Below are 16,132 nucleotides of genomic sequence, written 5' to 3'. Positions count from 1 at the left end.
TTTTGAATTATTAATTATTGAATAAATTCTATTAGATAAGTAAGGAAAATTAATTTTTCTACTGAGAGAAAGACATGATTTTTCCAGTTTCTCTTGTGATTAAAAGATTTTTCTAGAAAAAATTGAAAATTGTTATTAAAGAGATATGTAATTGTAGATAATAACTGGGAATACTTTTAAACAGTAAACATGTTATAATTTTCCAGCATAAAATAAATTTATTTATTACTCCAATATTCTGATGTTGAAGAGAAAGTCAATGTTTTTTCTCCACGGTTGTAATCATTTTTGATAAGAAATCACATGCATTTACGGTCATTTTGACTGAGTAATTAAAGGTTAGTCTATCAAACAGTTCCGTCCCCTTCATACAATTATAGTTTAGTGGAATGAATAAATAAATAAAGTAATAATGGCTATCATTTCTAGAATATATTATTTATATCTTAACGGAAAAATGTTATGAATATTTAAAGAAATTAATGAATTTATAAAAAAGAAATGGATTTATTACAAGTAAATAATTTTTATTTTTAATTCCAAGCAAGAATTATTACTCCTTATAACTTGAATAATTCATTTTAAAGTAGAAAAAAAAAATAAACAAATCAATAATTGAATTTTTTAAATTCATAATGTACAGTATTTTATTTAATATTTTTATATATAATATAAAATAACTATTGCTTAAATATCAAAAAATTCATATATATGTTTACTTTTTATTAAATTTAAAAAAGAATAACTTGAACTTGAAAAAGTTTCTGGCAAATGCTTCAACTTTAATAATAATGGTAAGAAATTAATCAGACAGAACATCTATTTTCTTCAAGAATGTTCAAAAAGCTCTCAAAAGTCTCTTTATGCTGTCTTCTTTGTATTGAGTAACTATCCAGTTGGTGCTATTCTCTGAAGACATTTTATAGTGTTTTTCTGACTTAAAGCTTTTGGAAATCACAAAAAGCTTTTTGTTCAATACTGCCTGTCCTTTTTTCTATTATTCATAATCATTTTATATCCAGTTCTTAACTCTTTTCAAACTAATTTCCATAGAAATCAATTCTCGATTTCTTCCGAAAATCAAACTCCACAATATTGGAAAATATTGATTCCGATTGATTGATTTGAAGAAAATTAAACAATAGCAAATATAAATATTTCATTTTTAATTCTTTTCAAATAATAAATTCTAAGTACAATTAAGCCTATTTCTTCCATCAGATAGATTTATAAAGTAAGCATTTCTACTTTTTTTTAATACTATTTTAAATATAAAACTGGTGAAAAATTAAAGTTTTATGGTAAAACAATTTTTTAAAGTCACATTTAAAGTTATAGAATCATTTATATTTATGAATCAGTATAAAATATACATAATGTGGAGAGAAAAATGATCTAGATTTGTGACTCTTGTATAATTTTTTAAAAGTTATGTTTTATTTACAAAAAATATCTTATCCTCGGCCATTGATATCCTTTCTTTATCAAAAATTTCTTCTAATATTTTTTTCTTATTTAGAAAATATTTCCATAAGATATTATTTACTATTATACTTTACAATTTTCATTTCTAGTGAAGATATCTAACAAAAATTTTTATTAATATCAGCGAATTTAAAAATAAACTTAATATTGACATTAAGTATTAAGTTACTCACCCCATAACAAAATAAACAAATGAACCAGTGCAATAGTTGACAGTGAAAATTTTAATTAAATGTAAAAATTTTGCAACCTTCAATAAATCCACTTACAATTGTAACAGAATAAAAATATTTTTCTCTCTTTTTTTTTTAGTATTCTGCAAGCTGTTTCATTTATTTTTTGTTAACTCTATTCAATTTTCAATGTATTTTATTTATTTATTGTAGTTTTTCTTTGTTACATATATTCCATTTATCTGTTACACTTTCCCTCCTTTGCATATGTGATGTGTATCATTTATCATTTTTTTTTCTTAAATTTTTGACACCCTTCTTATACATATGTAAAATTTATTTTAAATTTTTGAAATTTATCTGATGTTTAATTAACTCTGAATGCAAAAATATATATATAACTAGAAAGGATTTATGCCAATTTACCTTTGATTTTTTACACTGCCTTCCTATATTATCGGCAAATTGTGGAAACTTTCTTTGAAGATGTTTAAGTAATGCTTGCCTTCCAGGATCACTTTTATTTGACTAACAAAGAAAATGAACCAAAAATATCTTTTGTACAGCTTGTTTAGTATTTTTTGTACAGTTTTAGGCAGTAGAAAATATATACTTTTTGAAAAAGTATATATATATATATATATTTATTCCAATTATACTTTTTTCAATAGAACTAAGATGTAATAAGCCTTTATATATAGTAAAGAAAATACAGAGATGCACTTAATTATGCTTTAAAAAGCATGTTTTTTTATTTTTTTAAGTTACAAAAATAATTTTATAACTTAAAAAAAGTTGATAGAGATGAGGATTTTATGTGGCATAAGGCTTAATAATGTTAAAAATACTACACAAACTGTACATGCAAACATAAAACATAATAATAACAACTCATGCTGTTATTAAAATAAACATAATTAGTGAATAAAAAATAAAATAAAAATTAATTCTAAATGAAATTAATTCATGCTATTCAGAAATTATCATAAAAATCATAATTTAAAATTTTTAATTAAAATCATTTTTAAATATTAAATTTTGCATATATTAAAAATTCCATTTTCGTGTTAAATATTTTATTAAACAAACATTCATCTCTAAAAGTGCACTTTTAGCATATATTAAAACTTTTAATGGTTTTATCCACATTCTTCCATTAATTATAAAATATTAAAACATTGTTAACAGGAGGATAAACATGATATTTTATACTATCTTCAACTTATTTTTAAATTCTTAATTAAAGATTCATTTATAAAATGATAAAATTGAATGAATTTTTAATAGTTCTTACAAAATCTAACAAGTTTTTGTATTAGTGTAGTTTTACATTGGATTTTTTTGTCTTCTCTATTAATAAATCCTATAAAAAAACATCACTTCTGTTTTCAACTTTAACCTATCTTTATTAGCGAAGAGGCTGCAGGATTCTAAACTGATATTTTATATGATTTTCAGTGTTCTGCCTACCTATCTATATTGTGCAATGTAGCATAACAAATAATTAAGTAAAATGAATTTTATTTACAGTTAGAAAATTAATTTTCTAAATTATTCTTAAACATTTTCAATTAAAAATTTAATCTCAAAATATTAAATTTTTAAAAATTACAATAGTATAGTTTTTTATATTCTTGTCTAAAGATTATTCCTGATAGTGTTACTCAATCTCTTTTGTTTTCAACTGAAAATCTCCTTTTTTTGTTGTTAGAAACCATCTTAAACTGTTCTGATATTTACGACTTCCTCCTCTTATGACATGTATCGTCAAAATAAAGTTAATTAAAACTGAATTTTATTGGATAAGTTCAAAAATCAAGAAACTGGATAAATGTTGACGTCATCAGTTTCCAAACAGATGGCATCAGCAGGATACTAATAGGATTTCCAACAACATTCTATGACCGAAAGATTCTAACGATCCCTCCTTATTTCCTTATTTGTTCCTTTATATCCATTAACGATCTAAGATAGTGTTAGCTGTCACAGCATCCGTCACCATAGCAACCGAATGACAAGATCTTGGAGAGATATTTATATTACCTTAAAATTTTATCATTTGATCATTCGCCACTAGATAATACTTAAATTATTAAAGAAATAAAATATTTTCAGACTTTATTCCAAGTTTAGCGTGCGATAACGCCGTTAGGGATTGGAAATTAAGAGGCTTTTGATCGCCAGAAGGTGTACCACATAACTGTGAGATTCATCAACTTTTACAACCCGCCCAGTGAAGATCTGATGGAAGCTGCTCTTGCTTAAATCGACACCAAATGAAAGAAACTACAAACAATCAGAGGGATCGATGACAGGCAACGGTGCTTTGCAGACGTTGCTCGTAATCATGCGCATAAAAAGCACATAAAATTCCTTCCTCCGTTACAGTAAAGCTTGATGAGATGGTTCCAACCCCCTTTCTCTTTAGCAGTTTCAAGTCTTGCTCAAACAACGCATGGAACAGAATATTCATCTTCAAATTCCTCAGTGGATATTAAACAAATGTTGAGGAAGCGGATATCTTTTAGCATCTTTCTTTCACGTTCCATCGTTTCGTTTATATCATCATGTGAGAGTCACGTCCGTGGAATGTCCATATATATTTTTCTCTTGTAGTAATATGCACGTGAAATGACTTTCGTTGAAAATTTTCTGTCATTTTTACTTTACTCCAAATGCAACAGTGGTCAAAAAAACAGATCCACTACTGGAATTCTAAACGTAGAAAAGTATGTTGGACCAATACATAATAGAAAAGTGAAATAAAATCTCACGGAATATAACTCTTATGCAACAAAATTTATTAAAGGAAAAAAATTAATCACATAATATTTTCCTACTCAAAATTCTTCCACGTAAAATCTTACTGCACATAATTTACTTTGAAGTTATCGAGTTGCAGGAGTCACAATGCTATAAATCTTTCAGAAATTCGCTTTTATAGAAAATTTTTAAACTAAACTTTGCCAATGGGGTGACATAACTAAGGTTCTTTTAAGTTTCAACATAACGATTTCTCATATTCTAGGCTCTAATGGGGGGAAAAACTCGCTCTCAAAAAATAAAAAAAAGAACTGTAATTTTAACAATTTTCTCATGTAAATTACTTACGCAAGATTAATATGTGCCCATTAACCATTTTTATATTTCCTTAGATTAAATTTTTTAGATAAATTATGCTTTAAAACCAATTAACTGGTCCTTATTAGAGATGGGTGCAATAGAAAATTGCTAACAGGAGTAAGTAGAAATCATCATTTTAACTAAATCAATCATCGTATAAATCACGTTTTTTAAGATAATAATAATATTATTTTTATATATTTATATATATTATATTCGTATAATTTTTAATAATAATTTCTCAGATGAATCAAGAGCCATTAAATTAACTCTTTCCATTAACGTTGTTAACCTAACACCATTTTGAATATTAAAAAAAAATCCATTTTTTAAAAGGAAATCTATGAAAAATGGTTATTTTAATCACATCCTTCCAGACATTACTTTTTTATTATTATATTTTTTCGTAATTTTGCTTTGGGACACATCAGATCGTGCTAAGAAAAATTATTTTGTATAAATCATTAGTAAGGAGCGCTTGCACCGACTGAATTATGTACTTTAAATTCACCATTTGTATGAAATTTTTGTATGTACGTTCTGTATGTCTGTACGATTTTCAAGTGTATTATTGGATCGTTCGAGTGGAAGAAAGTTTATAGATATATAAAATAAATTATATACTGAGATCACGTTTAAACATTTATAAGAGGGATATCAGTAAAAATGTGACATTCGTGACAAGTTTTACTAAAACGATATATTAAACTTAAAAATAAAAATAAAAAATAGATTTTATAAATTATCCATCTTTCAATCGTAACTTGAGAATAAAAATCATGTAGATAGAAAATTTAATTTTGTTAAATATTTGTTTATAAAGTTAAAAAAAGAAAGGAAAAATCTTTAATGTATTAAAAACTAATCTCATTTTTCCATATTTATTCTCTTGAAAATAGAATTTAAAAACAAAAATCCAATGTTAAAATCTTGTTTATTTATCAAAATTTATTTTTTAAATACTAAAAGAAATGGTTAAAGATGTACAAAGGAAGGAAATCTTTGTTTCTAATACTACTTAACATATTATGAAAAGACTATTTTCAATATTTTTAAAGAAAATTTAATATGAGATCTTCAAAAGAAAACAAAAGATAAATAAAATTTTATATCTGTTACAAACATATAAAATGTCAGTTTTTTTCAATCATAAAACTGCTTAGTTTAAAAGAATTTTTTTGACATTCAAACATAGAAATATATCGACCATTTGGGACTTTTCTTATGCATCATTTTGTCTATAGATTTTACATTTAAGTAGATTTCCAGAGCTCGTATCATATATACATATTAAAGTAAGCAATTCTCAAAGTTTGGGTTGAAATACAAGATTTTAAGATTGAAAAAAAAAAATGGTAGAGATGCATAAAAATATATTCGAAATTCTTAAAATTTCATATATATACTTTTAAAAATAGAAAAATTTCCGGTATTATTAATACAGCATTTCTTTTAAAACTAAAGTTTTATATACAATATATAAGCACTGTTATAAAAGGGGAAAAAATCAATTAAAATTACAATAAAAACTGCATAAAAATTCAATTAAGTTTTCGTAACTTTTGGATGAAATTTTAATTAAGTTTCGTTATAATTTGCATTAAAATATGTATAACGACATTTTAATTAAAATCTTCAAAACTTAGTTAAATTCTAGTTAGATTTTTGGATTAATTTGGGGTTTAGTTAATTACAGAAATTTGGATCAAGTTTTAACTAATAAAACTTTACATAACTATGCTTAAATTCTTAGTTTAATTATAATCAAAGTAGAATTTGATTAAAAACTTTATTTAGTTTAATATACTGTATATAACCAAGAAAAATAAATGTTATATTATCCTGGCGTAAACGGAAGGAAAGTATTGTAATTGATCAAATTTTCACCCTTCAGTTTTTGCATTTTTCGATATTTTAAGGTCCTTTGATTCTAAAAAACAAAAAACAAAATTCTGTATGTATGTCTATATGGGTGTACGCGTATTTGCTTATATTTTGCTTTATATCTCAGGAACCCATGGGCAAAAAATTTCCAAATTTGGCAAGAATACTTCTGTATATACAGTACTAATTCTGTTACATTTTGGAGACTATAAGTCAAGGGAAAGAGGAGATAATAGGGTAAGGGTCATATCTCGAATGGGGTGAGAATTAATGAAAATTTTACTCGTTAACATTTACAATTTTTTTTTTTTTTACTCATTCCTACCCAAAACAAGGCTTGTTTTATATTTTTCTATGTAATTCGTTAAAATTTTTACAGTAAATCTAAATTTTATTGCAAAAATAACCAATTAAAATTGAACTAAGAAATTCAGTCAAATTATTCTAATATTTTAAAAATAAAATATTATTTAAACTTAAAATAATAATTATATTCTCTACAAGTTTTAGAAAACTTTTAATATTTTATAAATTATTAAATATAATTTATTCAAATTTTCTAAATATAAAATTTGAATAATTTAAACTTCAAGAATTTTATTCGCATTCAACGAAGTTTTAAGATTTCATTTTAAAAATTTATACGGAATTTTAATAAAACTTTTATTATTAAATCTTTTAAAAGTTTTAAGTTAAAATACGAATAAAATCCTCGTTAAATCGAAAGTTAAATTCAAATTACAGCAGGATTAAGACTTAAATTAACGTAAAATATTAATAAAGTTTGAGAGTTAGAACCATAATAAAATACGGTTTATTCCCAGTAGAATTTTGATTAAATGTTAGCAAAATTATTGTTAAATTTTAATAAAATATTATCCATTTACGCTCTAGTAAGAATTCTGTTCAAATTAGCAAATCTATCCTCCTCCATTTTGCCATTTTGAAAAGATCACGCGATGGAGAAACTTTACTTCTGATTTCTTCTCTCTCTCTCTCTCTCTTTTTTATATTATTAAACGAAATTCAAAAGAATGATAAATGGATTTTCCATATATCGATGCTCTTGACAATTTGTATCACGGTATACTCTCCAGGAAATAATAAACCGATCGAAAACCCACTTGTGATTGGTTGATATGTAACACGTGAAAACCGACGTCATTACAAAAGCAATGCTTATCTTCATCCCCAATTCCATTTTCTATTTTTGTTATTGATTAAAAACTAAGTTCAATATTGAAGCCATATTCAATTTTTGTAACTAAATATCGTCCTTGTAAACTTACGACTTGAATTTGTCGTATTGATTTTAAATTGCCCTTTTAAATGAGGGGAATCTCTTTTATTTATTTGTTTGATTAAATTTTAATAATTACGTTACTGAAAATGGCGTCAGAATAATTTTTATAGGTTTTTCTCCCCCCTCCTTTCTTCATTTTAGGTCTTCCTTAAATTAAATTTTCTTTACAAGCTATTACTGTACTTGACAGTTTTTGTAACTCTCGAAAAATGCCAGCCAATGTTGACAGATGTTGACAAGTATGGACACGTCAGTCTGCGTGTCATCCTTTTGACGGCGGTTTAAAAATAATTTTATAAAATTTATATAAATAAATATCAAAATAATATTTGAAAAATTTTATTCTGCATTCTTTCAGTAATTTTAATTAATAAAAGTCTTTTTTATTATTCAAATAATAAATTAAAATATTAATTTAAATTCTTTTTTAAACTTTAAATGATATTCTTGCTATTTTAAAAAGGTGATAACGTTATAAAATTAAAACTTATTAATATATTAATCTCGAAATTAAACTTTTATACTATTAATTAAATATTAAACATGTAATTTTATCTAGAATAATTTTTTTTTCTCAAAATTATAGGAGTTTTAATATATTAATATTGTAAAAGTTATCACATTTTTAATAAATTTATTCAGAATTTTTATAATATCTTCGATCGAAATAATGAAGAAATTTCGAATAAATTTTAATTTAAATCTTTCCACTCGTGGATACTCGGATTATAAATCATTAAAATTTAGTAGTATGATGCATAATAATGGGTTTAATCATCTTTAAGATGTTAAATTGCTTTATCAGATTCAAGAAATCGTAAAATATCACAAACAATGTCTACGGAATTCGAACTCAGAGTGTGTTCATTCTAGTGCAAAGTCCTGACATTACCGAATCTCAACGGATAAGCTAGATCAGACAAATGTGTTGAGATGTTAGAAAAAAGAAAAAGAAGAAAAAAGAAATTGGAAGTTCAGCAGATCTGTTACAATTTTTGATGACATCTCATCACTTCGTGACAAAATTAATGGAAAATGGTCAAACAGAACTGAAGTGAAATGACAATTCGCATGACCAAAGAAATGAAAGTCTACGAGGAAATGAAAGTTGCGGTTTATTTAAATAGAGAATAGAAAAATAGAAAGAATGTACTAATCTTTTAATGTATATTCTTTTTTTTTTCAATGTATATTATTTACTTAAAATTTACTTTTGTAATTTATATTTGTTTGTTGTCGCGCATTTATCATTGTTTTATTTACTTTATTTTGATTATTTTTATCTCTTTCTTCCCAATTTCATTTGTACATAAAGCCGAATAAAATATTTGTTGACAGAAATTAAATTACACTTAATATAAAAACAAACAAACTTGGAAAATTTATAGCTATCGCTTATCACAATCATTATACAAATGAGAATTGTTAGAATTTTCTATGACGTTATTTATACATAACTATAATCCAGATAACCACAAGATCATTTTTGATATTTTTTTTTTCTTTCCAGATAGTTATTGAGAAAATAAGTATATCGCGTGACCATTCTTGTCTAGTTGAGTTGAGTGATCATGCAAGAACGAGCGGCATATTTTGCATGAAATCTGTAATTTTCCGGCTTCTAAACTTACAAGTTATTATAAAATAATTTATTAGAGATTTTAGCATTCTTATAACCCAAACATATATTTATTTATGTAATACTTTCAGCCATATCATAAATATAAAAAGAGCGTTTGCCCCTGTAAAGGTTACTTTCTCTCATGGTAGAGAAGCTTTACGGAGGTACAATTACGTAGGCGTCATTTGATGAAAATGCATTTTATAAATTATTTTTTTTCAATTTAAAAATTTAATATTTTTTTTCAAATTGAGAACGAAAATATTTTAGTAATTTATAGCTGTCAAAATAAGTTTAATATTATTTTTTTTTTAATACACAGAATTCAATCAAACTGGAATTCTTTCATATAATTGATTTTTAAATTACTTCGAAAACATTTTTTACTTTTTAATTTATTTAGAAAAAAAAAATTTGTAAAAATCTATTGATATCACCTTTAAAATGTTGATAATTTAACTAAGAACTATTTACATTTATAGATTTTTTTTTTATTTTTTAATTCTGAGGTATTAATTGTATATGTTATTTAGTAATATATTCTTTAAAAATTGATTTACATAAATAATTTCTAGTTAAATTTTCCATTTTTTCAGTAATAGAAATTGAATTTGTATTTTTTAATATTTACTAAATCTATTTTTCTCACAAAAATTAACCTACAAATTCTACTGTTCTAAATAAAAATCTTAAAAATAAGACCAATGTCACCATTGAGGTCAAGTACCTTAAAATTCAATATTATCCGTAACCCTCCAAATTTTTAACCACTTTATCATTGATCTCTAACCTATATTTATATCAGAGAAGTGGTTAAAAATAAATAAATCACTCACCTTATCCATCAACATAGGTTGAAGATAAGGAGGAGGGTTATGATGATTACTAGAATCGGACTTCTTCTTCAGAGGCGATACTAGAACTTGATAGAGAAGAGATCTTCTTCTTCTGGGACGTCTAGCCGGTGTTGATGAAGAATCGGTTGATGAAGAACCAGAAGAACTTGTACTGGCTGCTGACGAATTGGACGAGTGACCTTTGCTCTTGATGTGAGAGACCGTTTGGGTCTCACGGAACTGTACTATGGCTTGGAACATGTCGAAATTCTTTCAAAAATCGATTAACATCAATAATCACTACCGCATTTCGGCTATCTGTAAAGTCCTTATTTCATCTCGTCTTGATGTTTTGGCACCATTTCAAATTTCCTTATCCTTTAAAATATCAACCTTTGGCTTCGACATTTCTCACAAATGACTATTTTGTCTTCTCTTTTATCCTATAAATAGCGTTACACCTCATAATATTTCACCAACCGTCCTCTAAAGTTCCAAACGGTGACCGGGGATAGATTCATTTACGTTTCGGTTTAATCCTACCGATATACGTACGTTCGTATGGACTTGGGCCCACTTGGACGATCGAACGATGTGACTACATCTCCGAGCATCGCCGGTGATTCGTCGTCATGGAAACAATGCCGAGCAGGCGCAGTGGAAGGTGGTGCGGCCACTGGCCTCTACAACAAACCCCTTCTCCAATAACGTCGCATACCTGGTATCTTTTTGGGGACATTCTCTTCCTTTTCCATCCAGACATACGATTTTTGACTGGAAAATTTTACAATTTTGCCTTTTTCTCTCGTTCTTCCTATCGATTTATCCCCATCAATGTTTCTCTTAATTCTTCATTTTAATTGCATTTTTTAAAATTGATTCTTATTAAAATTTATAACAATCTACATCAAATAGTTTAGGATTAAAAGTAAACATTTCCTGGATACGAGACATGATTAATCCTCTTATCTCCTTCTTCCATTCTCTCTCTTTCTTCTTTACGAGAATCACAAGAAAATTTCATTTTCACTCAAAACTATGAACCATTCTTTCGATTTCCCATTCAATAATGAACATCCCTTGTCATTTTATATTACCAGATAATAATTATTATTCAGTTTAATCCAGTTAAAACTGAATTGTTTATTACTGTGTAAAGTTAATTAATTTATCACTAAAGCAAGCATATCCCATTAAATTATTATTTAAATTATATTTATAAATATATTATACAATTTAATTTATAAAAATTTTATATAATTAATTAATAAAAAGATTCAATGATTCTTATTCATTTCAAATAAATATTTAATTAAATTTCATTAATATTTACTTAAAATTTCAGTTGATCTTTCAAATAATTTTAAATTATTTCATAAAATTTATAAAATACTTTAATGAAATATTACCTAATAAATATTAAACCAGTTTTTTATCATATGTAAAAAAACATACATAAAACTCCACTCAAATCCTTTCTTATATATTCAAGTTACAGAATTTTTTAAAAAATTCAAATTTATACATAAAACTTATTGAATAAAAAAGAAATCTAAAATATAATATGCAAAAGGACATGAAGATGATTTAAATATTTAAATATACTTTTTATTTGTTTGCTATTTTTTTATCTGATTTTTGTTTCCTTCATTGCCACAAAATAACTTAATGTTTAATTGTAGATACTTAAATTAATTATAATTTTATTTTTAGGAATTTAAAATAACATGTGAAATCATAAATCTTGATAAATATTATGATGAAATTTATTGGGGGGGTGTGCTGGTCGTCGGTGGTGTTGGTGAACTTTTGAGTAGAGCCTGGTGTTGTGTATTGGTGAGTTGGAAGGCTGTAAATAGTTGAAATATGATTAATACACGGAAGTGGTTATTTGTGAGTAGACTATCCTTACACTTAATTATATTTTTATTAATAATTTCCGGAATAGAATCGAATCCTGGTCCGTTATCCCATTCTCCTCAACAAATGAGTCAAGCTACCATGCAAAGAAGACCACGTAAAGACAATTCCCAAGAAAAGGAAAATGGAAAACAATTGAAAGATCTACGTAGCGAAGATTATCATCGAAAAGAGGAAGATATTCGTCAAAACAGCCCGAGACTACAAGAGTTACGAAAATAAATGATTAGTTAGTGATAAAGAACCACAGGCGCACGAAGAACCTCAATACACATTGAAATCGATTTATAAACTAATACAGGACAAATTTTCACAACTCCGTATTGAACTACAAAAAATTAAAACAGAGGTTGATTTACTGAAAGAAGAAAATAACTATTTTCATGGAAAGTTGACAAAGCTATCTCAACAAGTAGAAGAGATGGAAATAATATCCAAGAACAATCGCCAAATTAAAGGTATGATAGAATTTGAAATAGATAAATTGATTCATGAGAGAAATAATAGGAATATTATAATTATTAATTTCCCGTTCAATTCACATGATTACGCAAATGAAATTAACCAGTACATTAAAAAAGATTTGGGAATATCTAATAGCTGTACAGAAAGTGTTGTTAGGCTAACTAATGGCGAGAGTAAGCCTATAGTGAAAATCTCAGTCGACTCCTTATTTCATAGAAACTTGATTCTTAGAGAGTTTTGGAAACAGGAAAATAAATTCAGTAAAAGGGAGAAAAATATAATAATATTTCACCACAGATCTATGTAAAAGATCAAGAATGAGGAAGAAGAAATTATTACCAATAATCAAAAAGGAAAAACTCAATGGAAATAGAATAATCATAAGAGACGGTTACTACATTAAGGATAACCAAAAATATTCATATGATATCAACCTAGATAAAGTGTTTCAATTGAGTGTTGGTCAATAGGATCTGATTATTTTCGAAATAGTGAATAACCTGAATGATAGAAGCAATAGATATATGATTGTTATAATTATGAAAATAGAAATATTAAGAATAGATTGTTAGATACATACAACAGAAGTTAACATAAAATATGCTCATATTTTATGTTAACTTCTGTTGTATGTATCGTTCGACAGGAAATTTCCAATAAGCATAATTACATTATAGAGTAATCTTGTGCGAAATAATATAACAATATAGTCTTATATTAATGATGATGTGTTTGTGTCATTGTTATTATGTAGATCTATGGCATAAGACTATATAAAGAGAAGACAATATCTCGTACTGTTGTTTAAAAATTTTCCAATTTCCTGTCATAGACGAATTTATGAGTTATAAGATTAATAAAACCTCCGTACGACGGTCAAGAGCAATGATGATGATTTTATGTAATTTTTTCCATGTGGTTATAATTTGTAAATATTAATAATTTCTATAATCTGTGTAAAGGATTATTATAGCCAAGTACTATATGTGAAGTTATATATTTAAGTCTTTTTGTGAAAATCTTTTTGTAACCCCCTTTGTAACAGGTTTACACCTAGTACAATAAACCTTACTTTCTACTACCACTACTATTATGAAATTTATTTTCGAAAAAAAAAAATATATATATATATATATATAAACAAGTATTAGATATATTGTTTCTTTTTATTATATATATATATATAATAAAAAGAAACAATATATCTAATACTTGTTTAATGATTTTTCCACTAAACAAAATTAAATAATAATTGATTTTCTTTCATAAATCTCAAGCAATTTTCCAGAATTTTAATTACTGGTAATATTTAAATTTTTAATTTATAAATTTCTCATTAGAATTATCAATATTTATTTATTTCTTAAACGGGAGAAAACTTAGAGTCATTTAGTGTTATTTTAAGACAAATATCTTTTACACATGTAATTTATTGGTAAGTTTGGCAATGTTCCAGGATATTGAAGCAAACAATTCCTTTATAGTCTAAGGTCAAACTCCCTGCTAAGCCATTCACATGTATTTTTCAATGTTTTACATCCTTTTACACAATTTTTTTCTAATTTTCCTATTATCTTAAAGAAAAAAGAATCATTCTTTCTTACATTATTCTTCCCTTCTCGTATATATATATATATATATATACACAATTCATAAGCTTTATACATATATAAATTCATTTCTTATTAATAAAATAAAAATAAATAAGTATCTATCAATAAAACAATTGATCTTACTTATAACAAGTTTGTTTCAACTCCACTCTCTAGAGACTATAAATTAATAATACAGATGCTGATGGACTGTTAACCATCCTTGACTTTCCTAAGTACTTTTTTGATGTCTTTGAAGCATTCTATTTTAATACTTTTTATTTGTTTTATGATTTACAGTTAATAAAAGAGAGTAAGAAAATTAAAATAAAAATTTACTTATATTTATCTCTTCAACTTTATTTATTTAATTTTTTTTCTCTTTCTTTAATATCTGGCTAACTCAGCCATTGTTATATTCATTATTAGAATTCTCATTCAAAAGATTTTTGTAAAGGATTTTTAGTTATCTAATGAAGACATTTGCTACTCTTTTATTTTCATTTCCTTTTACTTTTATGACAAACAGGAATATTCTTTTTTAACTTTTATTAAGAAAATTCATTCCCCCTATTGAACTGTTAAAATTAATGTTAATCTATAAACATTTTTTAAATCCCATTGTTATTAATTTTAAACAGAGTCAAAATTGCTTTAATTCCTTTAAATGCTTATTCATTTACCAGAAAACATCTTAAGGAATATTTAATGATAAGAATTCTTTTTGACAGCAAACTATTTGAAATGTACAACACAACTCATATCTAGTTCTTTGATTATTCTTAAATTTGCATGAAAGTCACTAAATCATGTAATACTTTATTACCAATAAAACTTAGATTTAAAACTATAAAATACATATTTTTTCTATGTTTAGTTATTAATAAACAAAGTGATAAATTGCATTATAGAATTTTAAATTTTATTGTTGGTTTTAAATTGCACAATATTTTATTCCCATGCAGAAAAGTGGCATTAATCAGAAGAAATTTTCACATTTGGCAGTAATTTATTCCATTTCCTTTATTTTTGTTGAATTCGTTTATTTCCTTACAAATTTTTATAAAGATAAGGAAAAAAAAACTTATCTTCCTTATGATTTCTCATTCAGAATATAAATATATATCTATATTTTCTCTCATATTTTCGAATTATCGACTTCACTTCCACTTCTATAATGTTGTGATTCCATTTAATGCTTTCACTCTCAAAATCAATTCTATTTTTCTATTTTTACTTCACGATTAATATCTTATTCAAGATAAAATCAGATAAGCAGCTACAACAAAAGATAGCACTGTTAAGCTATTTTAATACAAATAAAAAAAATTATTTCCAGTCATTCTTAATATTTTTAGTTAAAAAAATAATCAGAAAAAATTCCTTTAGATATCAAATGTTTTTAAAGAAAACCTAACTTTTTAATTGATTTTTCCATTAATAAAATGAGATTTTTAAATAATAATAAAGTAATTCTGTTACAATGATTATTATATATATATTTTAGACAATAAATAAAAATTTACATTATTTTTCAATGCCCACATTCTAATTCAGAGTCACAATATAGGAATAAAAGCATATTTTATCATCTTACAAGCTTGTGATGGATCTTTTATGATATATTGAGAAGATCCCTTCAGTGACATAAATTCAGAATACAAAAATTGCTATTTTGATGCTAAATCTTGCATGGAATCCCAAATTGAGGCATTTGTACTGGAATATAA

The 16,132-nt window shown here is 25.3% G+C and overlaps 1 protein-coding gene across 15 annotated transcripts in view; it reads right to left on the bottom strand.

Annotated features, from left to right (window-relative positions):
- LOC136971727 (coiled-coil domain-containing protein AGAP005037-like) overlaps window positions 1-16,132 on the bottom strand; it is a 172,481-nt gene that overhangs the window by 33,686 nt on the left and 122,663 nt on the right. For 12 of the 15 annotated variants that reach the window (XM_067266209.1, XM_067266221.1, XM_067266207.1 and 9 more), the window contains one exon: window positions 2,085-2,186. The exons of 1 other annotated variant lie outside the window; for it this stretch is intronic. In XM_067266209.1, coding sequence (XP_067122310.1) covers window positions 2,085-2,186 — 102 coding nt within the window. Of the gene's footprint in view, window positions 1-2,084; window positions 2,187-10,425; window positions 11,558-16,132 lie in introns of those variants that run through there. 2 more of the 15 variants (XM_067266218.1, XM_067266222.1) reach the window with 2 other exon arrangements.

This window comes from Centruroides vittatus, unplaced genomic scaffold, assembly GCF_030686945.1.
Source record: "Centruroides vittatus isolate TY-2023 unplaced genomic scaffold, ASM3068694v2 contig_2696, whole genome shotgun sequence".
Lineage (NCBI taxonomy): Eukaryota > Metazoa > Arthropoda > Arachnida > Scorpiones > Buthidae > Centruroides > Centruroides vittatus.
Note: the sequence above shows the minus strand (reverse complement) of the source record. Positions and strands in the feature narration are given on the sequence as shown.